We start from the raw sequence: 15,978 nt of genomic DNA, 5'->3' as shown, positions 1-15,978 counted from the left end.
ATAGCCATTAAGTCCCATGTTAAAATGCCCAACTTTACAGAAGAAAAAAACATGTTTACAGCCTGGATCAAATTGTGGTTTTGATCCATACAGCTAATTTTGTCCTTAATGACAGGTTTGCTGCTGCTGTCTGTGAGCCCTCACGTTACCTCAGCTAATTCCAGCCACTGAATTTGGCATCTCTGCCGTGTTTGTGCTTTTTTCAGGATTATTTTATACAGTTATCAAATAATATGGCGGCTTGTGCGGTTATATGGTTGAGACAGATGTGCGTCTGTGTACATGTGCACACATGCGGAAGATAAACAGAACACATGTTGTTGGATAGTCTTGGCATTGGCTAAAAGTTTTGTTCGTGAGATTTACTATGCCAATGGCTGGAGAATATGCCTCTCAAGACTCCACAAACTCTGACAGCACTGCTTGGATATTATAACTAAAACTGCTGCACTATTTAAAAAAATTATACTTTGGATGCAGGCTCATTTGTTTGTGAGAGTCTAATGTATATGATCATATACAGTTTTACAACATAAACGCTGCTGAGGTTGCATAATTTCTTGAAGAACGGTGATGGAGAGCAGATCATTCAGAAGAAATATGAAACAACAGTGTTGTTGTCTGTTTTTCAATGGACGCTCATGGACATTTTACCCAAGTGCAACAGATTGGATTGATCTTGCGATCACTATTTCATTAAAAGGTATGGAGTCCTGTTTTGATTTTGCGTGTTATCATTTGCACACCCGACACAAATTAAAATGACTGGTGCTGGAGCATCTATATCATAAAAAAGACGCCGTAGATAGTAAACCATAGAACTTTCAAATTATATAACTTGTTATCTTTAATAATATTTTAGTGTCTACACTCTATAGATAGCTTCTTTAGCCTGCTAACATGATCACGTCAGGCTAGGCAGGCGTGGTTTCAGCAACCAGACACCTCAGTTCCAACCACGCCCCGCCTCTTTGCCCATTTTCAGTTATCCAGGAGTGATCCGGGAGATGGCAGTGGCCGCATTTTCGCTTCAAGAACGCTCTTCAGAAATCTACGGGTGACGTCATGGACACTACGTCCGTATTTTTTTTACAGTCTATGAGCAGAACCAAGAAATTTATACAGGTTTGGAACAACTTGAGGGTGAGTAAATGATGATAGAATTTTCATTTTTGGGTGAACTATCCCTTTAAGTGTCCGAAAACATTGCATTCAGTTACTTAAGTATATTCTTGTAAAGTATATTATTTCCCTAAGTACTCTTTTTAAAGTTATGCTAAACTGTACTTCTTTTTCACAAGTGACTACTCGCGCTACTTCTATTACAAAACGGCATAGAACAGATATGTTAATTGGAAGGCACCTTGTGTCTAGTAAACGAGGGTGCTAGGCAGGTTGCTCATTTTATGAAAAAGAAACAGAAGTGTTTGTTCAATTTCCAGGAGATTGGACTTGAGTGTCTCGTTTCAAAGGTCTGTTGCACGAGCAGCATTACAGCAGCTTACATGCCTCTTTGGGACCTACTGCATTGAGCGCAAGGCCAGCCATGGAGAGAAAAGCCTCTCTTTGTCTGCATTCATAAGAGCTTCTCCATAAAAAAAAAAAGGAGAGGAGAAAAACAAGGCATCACATTAAAAACACACGTGGAAGTGGAGTTTCTGGTGTTTTCTCTAGGGGAAAGCTGATCTTAGATCTGTGGTTTTGACCTAAACAAACAGCAATCACTAAAGAAGCCATAATTTGTTGATTAAAGATGATTAATAGTGTAGTATTTTTGCTGGATCTCCTGCTTTATTTATCTGTCACTCGCCCTTCTGTTATTTCATTCCAGCGATAAAGGACATGCCGTGAATGATATCAAAACCACAGTCATCTCCGCAAGATGTATCAGGAGCTTGGCCCAACAATTGCCACATGTTTAGTTTGTTGTACTCACTGCGTAGGCAACTTCTGAGGAACGACCAGCCTAAAACACTGTGTGTATATAGCAACTGTCAAAACAGATTTTTTTTTAAGGCCAATCCGTTATCATCTCCAACATTTCAGAGCTTGTTTTCTTTTAATTGCTAACTTAGGTCATTGTCTATGGTTTCAGGCCGCAGCACAGCAGTAGTCTGTATCAAAGGATCTTTCCCCACCCCTGTTTATAGTCACAATACCAGACACTTATACACAACATGTGCTCAACAAAATAAGACTTGAAGGGATGATGATTTTGGGGTGTGGGTGAAATGGGTCGAAAAAAGGGGTTCATGGAGAAATTAAGCTATTGATACAAAAAATACAAGAATTATTTGATGCAAATGTAGGAGTGCACAACAGCCTTTATACAGATACATATACAGACAAATACCATGGGCATCTTCTGTCTAATGTCAGTCGGAGTTCTGTTGTACATGTTTTAGATGAGTGAAATGCATAAAAGAACAACTGTTTCTAATCATCTGTCCATCTGTCTGGGGTTATGATTGAGCACCTTATGTAATTGCTGCACATGTGTTTTTGTGTGTGAACAGGGGGCTAATCAGACAGCCACAGTGATTGTTTTGTGCTCTTTGAGAGACTTCAGCCTGGTCCAGGAGATGTGTCAGCTGGCTATCAGAGATGTGGGGGGGCTGGAGGTTCTCATCAACCTGCTTGACACAGATGAGATCAGATGTAAAGTAAGTGCATCCAGATTCAGTTAATTAGGTCAGAAGTCACCATTTCGACTCTGAGAAATGTTTATTTATCTGTTTTATTTCATTTAAATTTTTACATATGTACACTACTGTTCAAAAGTTTGGGGATGGTTCATTATTCAAAAAAATCAAAATATAGTAAAAACAAGTAGTATTGTGAAATATTATTACAATTTAAAAAATCTTTTTTAAAAATGTAATTCATTCCTGTGATGGCAAAGCTGAATTTTTAGCAGCCTCGCATGATTGTTTAAAAATCATACTATTATGCTAATTTATTGATTGGGCAACATTTCTTATTATCAATGTTGAAACAGTATTTAATGGTATTGACTAATATTTTTGTGGAATTTTTTTTTTTTTTTTCAGGATTCTTTGATGAATGGAAATTTCAAAAGAACAGCATTTATTTGAAATATAAATCTTTTTTAGTGTTATTAATGTCTTTACTGCCACTTTTAATCAATTTAATGCATCCTTGCTGAGTAAAATATTTCTTTTTCTTTTTTTTCCCCCTTTTTTTTAAACATACAAACCCCAATGTTTTTAACGATGGTGTACTTTTATATTAAAGCATTAATATTAGTATGACAATAATTTATGGCGCTTTTCCACTACGTGGCTCAGCTTGGTACGACACAGCTCGTCTCACTTTACTTTCGGTTTGCTTTTCCTCTGCGGTTTAGTACCGCTTCAAAGTGGGTAGGATTATAGACTGATCGTTATAGTTGCGCCACCTCTACTCCTCGTCTACCAATGAGTCTGCACCTCATCTACTGACCACGATACAGCCATTTGTTTTTTCAAGTTGCGTGTGACTGTTGTTTAAAGTCGTTTTGCGAACAAATGATACTGCGGTGGCTGTTACTGACTATTTAAATCAAGCGGGTTTGGTGTCTCGTGTTTCAAATCCAATGACGCTGGTAGTGACAATTCTCTCTGACCAATCAGTGATCTGCAGTGTTTACACGTCACATTTAGTATTGGTACGGCATGCTTGGAACCTCCACCGAGGTGGTACTATTTAAGTGAGCCGTACCGTTCCATGCCAAGCCGTCCCAGGCAGTGGAAAAGCACCAAAAAGTGAGCCATACTAAACCGTACCATGCAGTGGAAAAGCACCATTAGTTGCTGTTCCCTGCCACTTCCTAATATGCACACATTATAATACAATATACTGAGACACTGTGGCTGATTTCTACATTTATATTGTGTCGAAATGACCAAAATATTGAATTGTTCATTGAAACACGCATCAGGGTAACACTAACTATTATAAAAAAGCATATCAAACAGAAATGTATTAAAGCCACTGCCATTCTTTTTTGTTCTCTTGAGTGCAAAAAAGAAGTTGAAGCTTTCATAAAACTCCAGCAAGTTGTAAACTCAAAAATTTCAATCATTTCTACATGATGTAGCATTAGGTATATGAAGCAGTTATTCTTATAATGGATACTTTACTCTGCCTTGTTGTTAGATTGGTTCTTTGAAGATCTTGAAGGAGATCAGTTGTAACTCCCAGATTCGGCGGACCATCGCTGATTTGGGCGGTTTGCAGACTATGGTATCTATCTTGGACTCTCCTGACAAAGAGCTGAAGTGCCTTGCTGCAGAGACCATCGCCAACGTGGCCAAGTTCAGACGGGCCCGCAGGACAGTCCGACAGCATGGTGGCATCAAGAGACTGGTGAGAAACATGAAGTCTGCACTTCTGCGTTTGTCAAAACAGGTTGGCCTTGATTAAAAACTTGCAGAAGAAAAAGAGACAAAAGGATGGAGAATGTTGAGGGATAAGCAATTGAACATACATATACCAGCCTCTATTTCTCCTCTCTCTCTCTTTAAGTCTGTTTCTCCCAATCATTTTCTATGCCAGCATCAAAGGGAGCACATTGCAGGTAAAAACAGATTGAATGTCGTTCTCCCCCTCATCCTGGCATGTGTGTTTATTGACAGAGCGACGCTCGGTATGATTAGGGCTCGCGTGTTACTCTGCTCTGTATATTTACTCGGGGCCAGACTCGGACGTTCTCAATGTAGCTATCATAGATTAGTTACATTAAAGTCCCAGACCACCTCTGAACAGCACTCGCGTGTAATGCTGTGTTAAAGTGGCCTTTCTGACTTGACAGCAGGGAAACATGAAATTTACTCTTTGAAGGATGTGGTCATTTGTAGATTTTGGTGTGACATAGTCTGAATTTTCAAGCCCTCTTAAGTAACAGCCAATCTTTGGCTGATGATGAATGTTTAGATGAATGTTGGCAGCTTCAGGGCAGGATATTGTATTCCACATCCTGCATTGAAGATGTCATAAAATACACCATGACCCCACTAATAACATTCATACTCGTTTTCGTATGACACGACTCTTCTGCCTTAATGCAGAGTGAAATGAAACAGTATAAATGATCATAAGGAATAGAAATGTTATGTTATCATGATATCATGTGAGGCAAAGTGACAAATCTATTACATTGTTACAAAGTTCAAGCACAGGAAAGTGCTTTAAGATGAGGCAACAAGCTGAAGTTGTTTCTGGCAGGTGGAGTTGTTGGACTGCGTTCCTGATGGTGTGTCTCTGAGTAAGGAGCAGGAGAGGGACGTGGAGGTGGCGCGTTGTGGGGCTCTGGCTCTATGGAGCTGCAGCAAGAGCACCTGGAACAAGGAAGCCATCCGCCGGGCTGGGGGAATCCCTCTGCTCGCTCGGCTGCTCAAATCACCGCAGAAGAACATGCTCATCCCTGTGGTGGGAACATTGCAGGAGTGCGCTTCTGAGGTTTGCTCAAACTGTTAAAATTAGTCAATTTTAGAATATGAGTTTTGAATACCCTATTGCAAAAATCCAGGCTGGGTTCACGAAAATCTTCTCAAGAAAGAAGTTAAGAAAATTATAGGAAGTTCGTAAGAATGTTCCTAAGTGCAAAATTCTTAAAAATTTCTCAGATATTTTCTTAAGAACATCTTCATTTTTTTCTTAAGTACTTTGGTGTTACTTGATTGAAAGGCGGGTATTGCTGAAGACTCGCCAAATGAAAAACACCTCAAAGCCTGTCCTTTTGCACTGCCTGCAGATTACCTTATATATTATAATACATGCATTAAAATAGTCACTTCAGAGTACTTGTCCACATTCGTGGTATTATTAATATGTATTATATGTAGCTAGCGTTATGTTGTAATGTTTAATATTTGAAACCCAATAATTTCATTAAACATCTTACTTTTGGGGATTTAAACAGGTTGGAGGTTATCCTAATGTTAAGAAGTTATTTACGATGATTTTCATTCTTTTCAGGAATATGAATACTTCTTAAATTATGTCTTAAGAACAATCCTAAGAAAAGTTTTTGGGAATACAAAATATTCTTATATAATTTAGAAAAATAATTTTATTCTTAAAATATGTACTTTTTAAAGTATTTATGTTTCACTAACTGTTTCATTAAAAAGTTACTTTTTAAAAAAAAGTACACCACTATTCAAAAGTCATTTTGAAAGAAATTTATACTTCTTTCATGGATTTTAATGAAAGATGCATTAAATTGATCAAAAGTGACAGTAAAGACATTTATAATATTACAAAAATAATTCTAAGCCAGATAAATGCTGCTATTAAAATGTCATGGTTTCCACAAAAATATTAAGCAGCACAACTGTTTTCAACATTGATAATAAGAAATTATTAATAATAAAATGGAATAATAAGAAACAAGCACCAAATCAGCATATTAGATTGATTTCTGAAGGCTCATGTGACACAGAAGACTGAAAATTCACCTTTGCCATCACAGGAATAAATTACATTTTAAAATGTATTAAAATAGAAAACAGTTATTTTAAATTTTACAGTTTTTACTGTATTTTTGGTCAAATAAATGCAGCCCTGATGTGGTTAAAAAGTCTTACCCTTACCTATGCCATGGAAATGTAAATACTACTAAATACAATAAAGAATATTTACAAAGTATTGTGAAACATAATGCAAAAGCCACTCTATATAAGGACACTTAGTGCAAAGTATGGCTGAAAATAGCATGCTGTTCATGAAACCTTACTTTTGACTGGCAGATTGTTTCTATTAAAGGACCAGTTTGAAGATGTGAATGACTGTATGATGCCAGACGCAAGAAACCCTAGGATGAAATAAGCGCTATGTCGCTGCACGCAGTGTTGTTTGGCAAGGCAGAGTGGTTTTTACAGTAGGTGTTCAGCATAGAAAGTCATTCTGCATGTTTGTGTTGGCAGAAGAGCTACAGAATTGCTATACAGACTGAGGGCATGATTGAGGATCTGGTGAAGAACCTCAGCTGTGACAACCAGGAGCTCCAAATGCACTGTGCCAGCGCTATCTTTAAGGTACGGCCGTACACTCTCAACTACACTTTTCTTTGGCGATGTATAAAAGGGGTGAGGTTGAGGTAAAAATGAAATGGCATACTAATTTAGTCCTGGCTTTGACTGTCACAACACAGTGTACATCTCGATGCTGCTTAAATCGTTCTATGTGTGTCTGGCTTCATTCCTGTTTTAGTGTGCAGAAGATAAACATACCCGTGATCTGGTGCGGCAGTACGGCGGACTGAAGCCACTGGTCGTGTTGCTCAACCAAGCTGAAAACAAGCAGTTACTGGCCGCCACAACTGGAGCCATCTGGAAATGTTCCATCAGCATGGAAAATGTTGCTAAGTATGTGCATCATGTAACTACAGAGCTTCTGCAAAAACATTTCTTTAATTTTTCTGAGAAATTGTGACAGTTTTCCTCTCAGAACAACAGCACATGCTAGTCGATGAGTTGAATCAACTCCACAGCAACTACATACATTCAGAAACGTCCTGTTTCATTCTAAAAGTTGTAACTTCCTCCTGAGTCTCTCCATCAGTGTCTCACTCCAGTTTGAACAATGTAAGGCTGAACACTGTTACTGACAATCGTCATTTTGGCTGCGTGAGATTCTCCAGCTTTGTTGTTGTTGGGCTGCCGAAGCGTGAGCTGTTAAAGTTCCACCCTCTTTGGAAAGGGGGCAGAGGAGCAGCAGCTCATTTGCATTTAAAGGGACACACACAAAAATGGCGTGTTTTTGCTTCACACCCAAATAGGGGCAAATTTGACAAGCTATAATAAATGATCTGTGGGGTATTTTGAGCTGAAACGTCACAGACACATTCTGGGGACACCAGAAACGTATATTACATCTTGTGAAAGGGGCATTATAGATCCCCTTTAATAAGTTTATCACAGATAAGAATAGATTTTTTGTTTAGCATTTCTTATTAGTTTCTTCGTGAGTTTTATCTTGCAGATAGCAGATTTAAAAGAAAGGTTGTTTTGAAAAAACAAATTACCAAGATTTTGTTCATTTTAAAAATAATATTCCATTCCTAAAAATCAAAATTTCATCGTGTGGTCAACTAGATCTCCTGATCTCAATGTGGCATATGAATCTTTAGACTATGAGGAGTCAAGTCAATGTGAAATGCGTAATTGGCTCCAGATTTGGCCAAATCGTGTACCACAAAGGGGTCTGGTTGGGAGAAGGACAGAGGATGTGCAATCAAATACAGCCTTCATTTTTAAGAGATGTCTCATTTGTTCACTTCTAACACTCAGATTTTCCATGGCTCAGAGCTGTCAACCATTGTCCATCTGAGTCTGCGCTGAGTGCAGCTACAGAAGTGATTATTTGAAGAGAGAGCAAAAGTTTTTATAAACTCTGTCAATGAGCTCTGATCTTTTATGATGACTTTTTGCTGAAGGAATGCAAATTGTTCTTTCACCCACACCGCTAACAAAAGATGAAGTAAAGTGTTGATTTTATAGACGCCCGTGATGTGTTAGTCGAGGCCGTTGCTCCATTAGTGCAGCAAGTGGGCTGTGGGAGATGTGGAATGCGTCTCTGAAACAGTCGTGCTGTAATAATCAGGAGTGTAAGCTGAAAGACTCTTAAATCGTTTGTCATGTAAAGCATGCTGGCCTTATTCCAACGTCACTTAGCTCAGCGAAGATGATGACCGTCCTGGAGGCTTTCCTGGTGTAATTTTTCTGGCGGCTGATGTCTTTTAAGCCAGTCATTTTCCCCTATAAATACGAAAAACCTTGGAATCTTCATCTGGCTTGCCCGTTCTGTCACACAAGCACTCTCATATAAAAGTGATTTACACATATTACTTTGCTTCGCAGTATGCGTTTGGGGACTCAAAAATGCATTATTTAATTCCACCATTACCTTTCTATAAATTATCAGGTGTTATTTTCACAAGTTTGAGGCCAAGGAGCTGATGAATTTACATTTTTAGTTTATGATAAGAGCTTTTTTTTATTTTATGGGATTGTTATAGACTAGGATCTGTAGAAGGATCTACTGTCTGGCCCCACACCAGTCGCAAATAGAATAGTATTGAAAGAGGAATTCAGAGGGAGGCTTGTGTCTGAAATGGCCCAGTAGCAGTAAGGCCACTCTCTCTCCACCTCATAAGTCAAAACTGACAAAAGCTCATCCTGCGTTTACATCAGGCTTAGTTTGCTGAAACTAGAGGCAGGTGCCCCATGCCTCATTCAATTCGTTTAATGTCCCATTAGCCAAATAAGTGTCCTCCATGAAAAGTAATGCTCCGTGAAAACATTTAGTTGTTAAGATTAGGGCCATGGTACTACCTCTGAAGAAGCCTCAATGAAACTTGTGCTAAAAAAGAGAGATTAAACAAGCCAGTAAACAAAGTTTGTTAACACTAATGATGTATAAAGGCCCGTTAACGCAGCAAAAATGATAACTATAACCATAAAGATTATAAAAATCGTTCTAGAGAAAGAAAAGGAACAATATTGTTGGAATCACTTTCAGTTTTTTCCCCCCAGGTGATGAACAATAAAAACAATGACAGCCAATCAGAACCCATCTGACATTAATATATTAATCATTATAGTATCATTGTAGTTATTGTTCTTGGGTCTTAATACTTATGATTCTTTCAAAAATGAATCCTATTTTTATCATAACTTTTTTCATTATATTTTATGCAGAATCTGTTCCTTTGTATCATTATGTTAGTTATCATATCAACTCTTTATCTTTATCCAGAACATAATAAATATTCATTTTGTGCTGGATGTGCCAAACTAAATAGTTACACAAGTCCTTTTCGACAGTTATTTTCATATTATAGCATTGGTATTATTTTGTCTTAAAAAGCGGCGGGGACCTTGAGTGGCGCTGCGCACATACTTGTGCTGTTTATTGTTTATAAATCCCAATATGTGTGACAAGGTATAAGTATCAGGTCTGTCTGGTCAGCACAAATATATGTGTTTTATATGTTTGAATTAAGTTATGAAGAACGATGGATTGGAGGTGCTTTTTCTTTGCCTTGTAAACCTTTCTGTGGTGAGGACAAAATCAACTTTGGCTAAAAGTGGTGGGGACATGAAACCACCCGTCCCACCCGCAAATTACACCTATTTATTATAGTCTGTATTGTGCCTGTGTTCACTTGCACAGGTGGCTGGTTGAACGTTTTAGATGTCAGCTGTATAGAAAATCACTGTGTTTCTGGCAGAATATTTAATGCATACTTGGACATGAAGAAAGAACTGGTTTTATTGCAATGTGTTTTTTGGTTTTTTTTTTTTGTACATCATCAAGGTCAAACACAACATTTGGAATAAAACAACCAACCATTTATGAAAATTAAATCTGTCGGAGTAGGGGAGCTCCAGGTCAGTGAGCATTTACCAGGGAATGTTTTCTCGATCCATCTGGTCTTGGTGTAAGTGCAATGTGCCATTTCAGAAACAATCCCAGCCTGGCGTTTTAAGGCAAAAATCATTTTAGAATGTATTTTACAGTGGTCATAATTTTGAGGTGCTTTTCGTCCTTATTTTTCTCCATTGAAAGCACACAAGCTGAGAGTCCTGGTGTTGCCAGCAGCAAGACAGCATGTCTTTGTGTGGCTGATGAGAGGGCTGGCCATGCGAGTCCAGCAGCGAGAGGGGTTCAGGGCTGGGTTGAAGGGGCTTTTAGAAGGTGGCCGTGCCTGAACAGAATGTGAGACCTCCACAAATATGCTGGGAAAAGGCACATGTTAACCATTTAGCTGATTAATGATGCATAAAATTAAAATGGTTATATTATAACAAGAAAAATTTTAGAATGATTATAATCATAACCTTAATATAATTATACACAAAAGGGGATATTCACTGGAGTTTTTACTCATATAGAGCTTTTATTGCAAGATCACAGTAATCTATTATTTTTCTGCTAAGAATGCACTAAATGCTTAATTATGCATTCATTTCTAGTGATGAATATTCATCTGAAATTGCAAAAAAAAAAAAAATAACAACATTTGTTCGACTGAAATATCGAGAGGCGGCTCATTGCTGAAGAACTTAGATAATACGACACGATACTCTGAACTGCATACCATATTCAAATATCCAAATTTAATTTTTGGCTAAATGAAAACTTTAATTTTGGTTTCGGTGTTTCATTAAAAAATTAATTTTGGTGCATCACCACTAATTTCCTAATGAGAAAAGCCTTGTTTGAAAGGGATTAGAACTGATAACAATACAAAATTTCATTTAAAACTATATCTAAACACAGTTTATCTCCGTAAATTTACATTAGAAAAGAATAAATGCTTGTCTGAGAAAATGGGAGATGGCAACTGTTGCTAATGCTGGAATGTTTTTAAGGTGGGGCTTAGCAAAGGGTCAATTGTTTTGGGTTTTACTCTTCACCTACAAATCTAAAAATTTTCTGTCTAGTCTTTCCTTAGCAACCCACATAAAATATCCTTTCTTACAACCATAACATTACAACCTGTGCTTCGCAAAGAAAATTCTAAACTATTAATCAAAGAGTCGATGGGAGCATTTGGGATGCCATTAGGAGCTCTAAAACGGTGCATGCTCACTCTTTAACCTTCGTTTTGCGGTAGCGACTGATCGGTGCTGTTTCATGTTGTTTCTCTTGGCATGGTTATTTGGCAGGTCGGTGTTGGCTTTACAAAAATAGACAACACCCACAGTCCATTTATCAGAGGTAACATGTAATTACTCCACAACTTTAATGTTAGCATACTGATAACATTTCTCTGATGGCATCTCTGTTTTACATGCTATGTTTTTCACATAGACTTGGCCTTATTTCTGACCTTTTTTTTTTTTCTTTTTTTTAATAAAGTCTGAGCTAATTTTGGCTGCTGTTCTTTAAATTTACTCTCGAGAAAATGTTGGTTGAGAGCCAAGTGACCTTGGACACTCTTTCCAATGGGCATCAGGGCTGCTTAGCCAGAAACCGTAACTGTGAATAAAAACAGCCATATAGCTTAACCGTACATCAGAGATTAGTTGAGGCTCCCTGTAACCACATTATATGCCTTTTAAATGTTTACTGTAGTTTACCACTACTTGGCAAACAAGGCCAGAATCGCACCAAAAGCTCATGTTGTCTTGCTCCAAACCAGAAAATGTGGTCATTGAGCATAAATGCATATTGCGAGCAGCGTGGGAAATGTTGTGGCAATATAACATCACCGGATTTATTCTTCTCCCAGATATCCACAGCCCTTACAAATACTTCCTGTTGCTATTTATGGTTTTGAGTCTTCATGTTTTTACAATCCATTGCATGATGGAAAAAAAATGTTTCATCTAATTATAAACAAACTATTTCATGTTTTTGTGTCCAATGAAGAAAGGTCCTTGAGAGCAATATATAGACACAACTTGTTCTTTTTCATGGACTTGGATTTAGCCTTATCAGATACTACATTTTAAAGCAAACAATTGAAACACACAGGGGTAAAACTCACTATTCATTACTAAACTTTATTCAACAGCTGCAATTGTAAGATTTGAGATTACAAGCGTGTTCACAAAAGGAATGTGCACTGTAAAAAAAATCCCAGTAAAATTTACGGTAAAAAAACAGCAGCTGTGGTTGCCAGAACTTTACCGTAAAAAATACAGTAGCAACGTAAAAAAAAATCTGTTAAATTTACGGTAAAATAACGTATTTCATTAACTGATATAATGTTAATTTACCAACCTAATGAAAAACTAATATCTGTTTTGTACCTTTTATAATACACTGACAGTCACCAAACACAGTGGAGATAAGAGTCACGTGATGAATCAAAGTTCATCACAAACAGCTTTTCCACAAGCTGAGGAGGACAATACTAATATATAGAAGGTGCACACAGTGTCATGCACACACACACACTAAACACCATCATGGTAACATGGATGAAATTTTAAAAATGCAATAAACATTAATTTAACAACATTAGATGTAACATAAAACCCTAATGTACATAACTGATTAGAAAAAAATTAGAAAAACTAAGAAGAAACAGAGTTATTTCAACGAAAATATATCAAATGTGAAGTGTCACGCAGGGAATTATGGGAATGTCAATTTACGGTTTTTCACTGTAAATTTTACAATGAATTGTTATTTTTCACTTCCAAAAACTGTGAATTTAATGGTATTTTACCGTAAAATTACATTAAATGTACCGTTAGATCTATTACAGTTATTCACCGTATACAGTACGGAAACTTTCTGTAAACCAATTGACAGTTTTTCACCGCAGCATTTTTACAGTCTTTTACTGTTAAAATCACGGTCATTTTTTACAGTGTCATTTTGTGGAAGCAACACGAAAAGGTATTTTTCTTGCAAATAACCAATAGATGCCTTGGTATATTGAGTCCTTGTATTTGTTTTTGATTGGAAATTATGTATGCACCATTTTCTTGGGCTTGGGCTTTTGCATACAAGTAATCGTTTCTTGCTCACTCTCTCTTTCTCTTTCTTTCCCCCAGGTTTCAGGAGTATAAGGCACTGGAGATTCTGGTACGTCTGCTCACAGACCAACCGGAAGAGGTACTTGTTAATGTAGTGGGGGCTCTGGGAGAATGTGCCCAAAAATCAGAGAACCTTGCCATCATCCGCAAGAGCGGTGGTATCAAGCCTTTGGTCAACCTACTCACTGGTACCAACCAGGCCCTTCTAGTCAACGTCACAAGGGCCGTGGGAGCCTGTGCTGCTGACCCTGAGAACATGGCGTAAGTCTTACCTTTGATTTGTAAATTTACAGCACTCTTAAATATGTCCTTTGCAATTCAAATAAGAACGCTCGGTACTGTATAATTATGACAGATTTTCAGACAATTTTCACAGATTTTCTATTACCTAATTAACCTGGATCCAAAACAGTTGTCCTGAAACAATCCAACAGCTGACAATGCTCACAGTGTCCAACCTTGGCCCTGTAATCCCTCTCACTGTTGCCATTGGCTTGGTTTAGGATGACAAGGCATTGTTCTTGTTCTCTGTAAAAGATTTCATGTTCACCGCTTCTGCAGCAGATCCAACAGGCCCAGGGTTGTGCAGTTTGAACAGGCTCCACGCTCCACACATGCAGGGCGAGAGCCCTTAGCCCTGGTGCCGTAATTACAGGGCCCAAAGCTCTGTGTTTACTCTACCTGCTGTGAGACTCATAGCTGTGGCCGGGGTGGAGGCCTTTTATTGTCTCAATGCGGTCAGTTTGTATAAGCTGAAAAGCACTTCTGACAACGGCCATTTGGACTTGCTAAACAGAAACAGGCAGGAGAGCATAAGCACAGATGAGTATACAGAATGTCATTTTCAACTTTTCACTCTGTGCACTTGACTATACTGTACTGAGTGACATGCAATAAAAAGACTGTGTACTGTGAAATAATAGCAAGAAACATCTTTCTGTTGAGTTTCTCTCTCAGGCTGCATCCAACAAAAACAAACATACGATGCAACAAATGTATTCCAATTGGCTAACAAATAAGTGTTATGAACCAGCTCTCTTTTGTGAATGAAAAACACGCAGTGTATGAATAGTACAGTATGTACTATGTATGTTTCCTGAAAAAAAGGACTAATTGACTAATTGTATAATTTACTTGTAGAATTCCTTGCATATATAAGCCAACATTATAAATTAAACGCACCCAAAGGAATCTGAATTCAATTGGAATTGAATCAGTATCTCTTTCTTCAAATCGATCAAATTCGAAAATGAATTGAAAGCTTGTGAATTGGATTCAAATCAGGAAATCTATATCAATACTCAGCCCTAGAGGTGGCATATGGTTAACAAACAGAAAAAAAGTATTATTGTCTTAAATATATGCAAAGCACAAAACTGCAGTGTAATTCACACATTCACAGAGATTTGAGTATTGGTCTTTTTGTATATTTAGCACATCTGACTCTCATTGCTTTTACAAGACTGTTATAGACTGCAGTCCCCTTCTTAATTAAGGCTGGACACAAATGAAGAGCGTTTTGTTCCCCTTCTCTTCGGCACCCAAACTCACACAGCCTTTGTCTGAAAGATTAATACGTTTATGGATGTGAGCAACCACAGTGGTGTAGTAAAAGTCCACAAAGCCTGTTTTTGAAGAAATAAGGTCATTCATTTCATTTAACTATTTGAGTGACCAAGAACTTCAGTGCTGAAGATCTGTGCTCTTGAAGAACATGTTTTCTCATGGAATCTAAATTTAAGATTCGTCTTTTTGTTTTAATTTCCTTGTAGTTGTAAAGAGAGTCTTTTTTGGATGTGTTTTCATTCCTTTGTGTTCCATGTTGATGGTTTATTTTGAGAATTAAGCAGAGTAGTCTGCAAAGCTATTAGCATGGCTTGTATTTGATAATTGTTTTCTTTTGTAGAGCAGCATGTTCAGGCCTGTTTCTCAAATCAAGACCAGTACAAAGTATACATGATGGTCTGCCCTCCACATCTCAAAATTATTGGTCAGTTTGAAAACACACTAATTGCCTTTTCAAAATCATTTATTGAAATATTTGATCTTTATTTATCAAATTCATTCCAAATCAATCTTCCATTGTTGGATTTGGTGCACAGATCCCAAACTGTGAACTTCCACTGCTTCACCAGCCTACGGACTGATTTCTAAGTACATCCTACTGCTGTAGTGTTGAGTGCATCTTACCTGTTCAAGTGCAGGATTATGTCCTACTCTTGAAGGATTTAGTGGCCTCTCAGGATCGCGTGGGCCTCTCCCTGTTATCATGCTTCTCAAACTGATTTATTATGAGGATGGGGTACGGTTTGTGTTGAGATGGTTTTGACCAGCGCTTGGCCCAACCTCCGTTCACTAGCACCTCCCTTTGCAGCGTGGTTTAGCAATTATGACAGCATTGAATGTCGGCCTTGTCGCTGGATGCACACATGGGAAACAGGTTACATGTTATTTATACCTGACAAACGGACCGCAC

General features: G+C 37.8%; 1 protein-coding gene across 1 annotated transcript in view; it reads left to right on the top strand.

The window, feature by feature from the left end:
• Positions 1–15,978, top strand: part of odad2 (outer dynein arm docking complex subunit 2) — an 80,090-nt gene that overhangs the window by 47,506 nt on the left and 16,606 nt on the right. Inside the window, 6 exon segments of the mRNA XM_048171093.1 lie at positions 2,517–2,663; positions 4,159–4,368; positions 5,227–5,460; positions 6,930–7,040; positions 7,216–7,370; positions 13,521–13,763. Of these exon segments, the coding sequence (XP_048027050.1) occupies positions 2,517–2,663; positions 4,159–4,368; positions 5,227–5,460; positions 6,930–7,040; positions 7,216–7,370; positions 13,521–13,763 (1,100 nt within the window).

This window comes from Megalobrama amblycephala, linkage group LG20, assembly GCF_018812025.1.
Source record: "Megalobrama amblycephala isolate DHTTF-2021 linkage group LG20, ASM1881202v1, whole genome shotgun sequence".
NCBI lineage: Eukaryota > Metazoa > Chordata > Actinopteri > Cypriniformes > Xenocyprididae > Megalobrama > Megalobrama amblycephala.
This window is presented reverse-complemented; position numbering and strand designations above follow the sequence as displayed.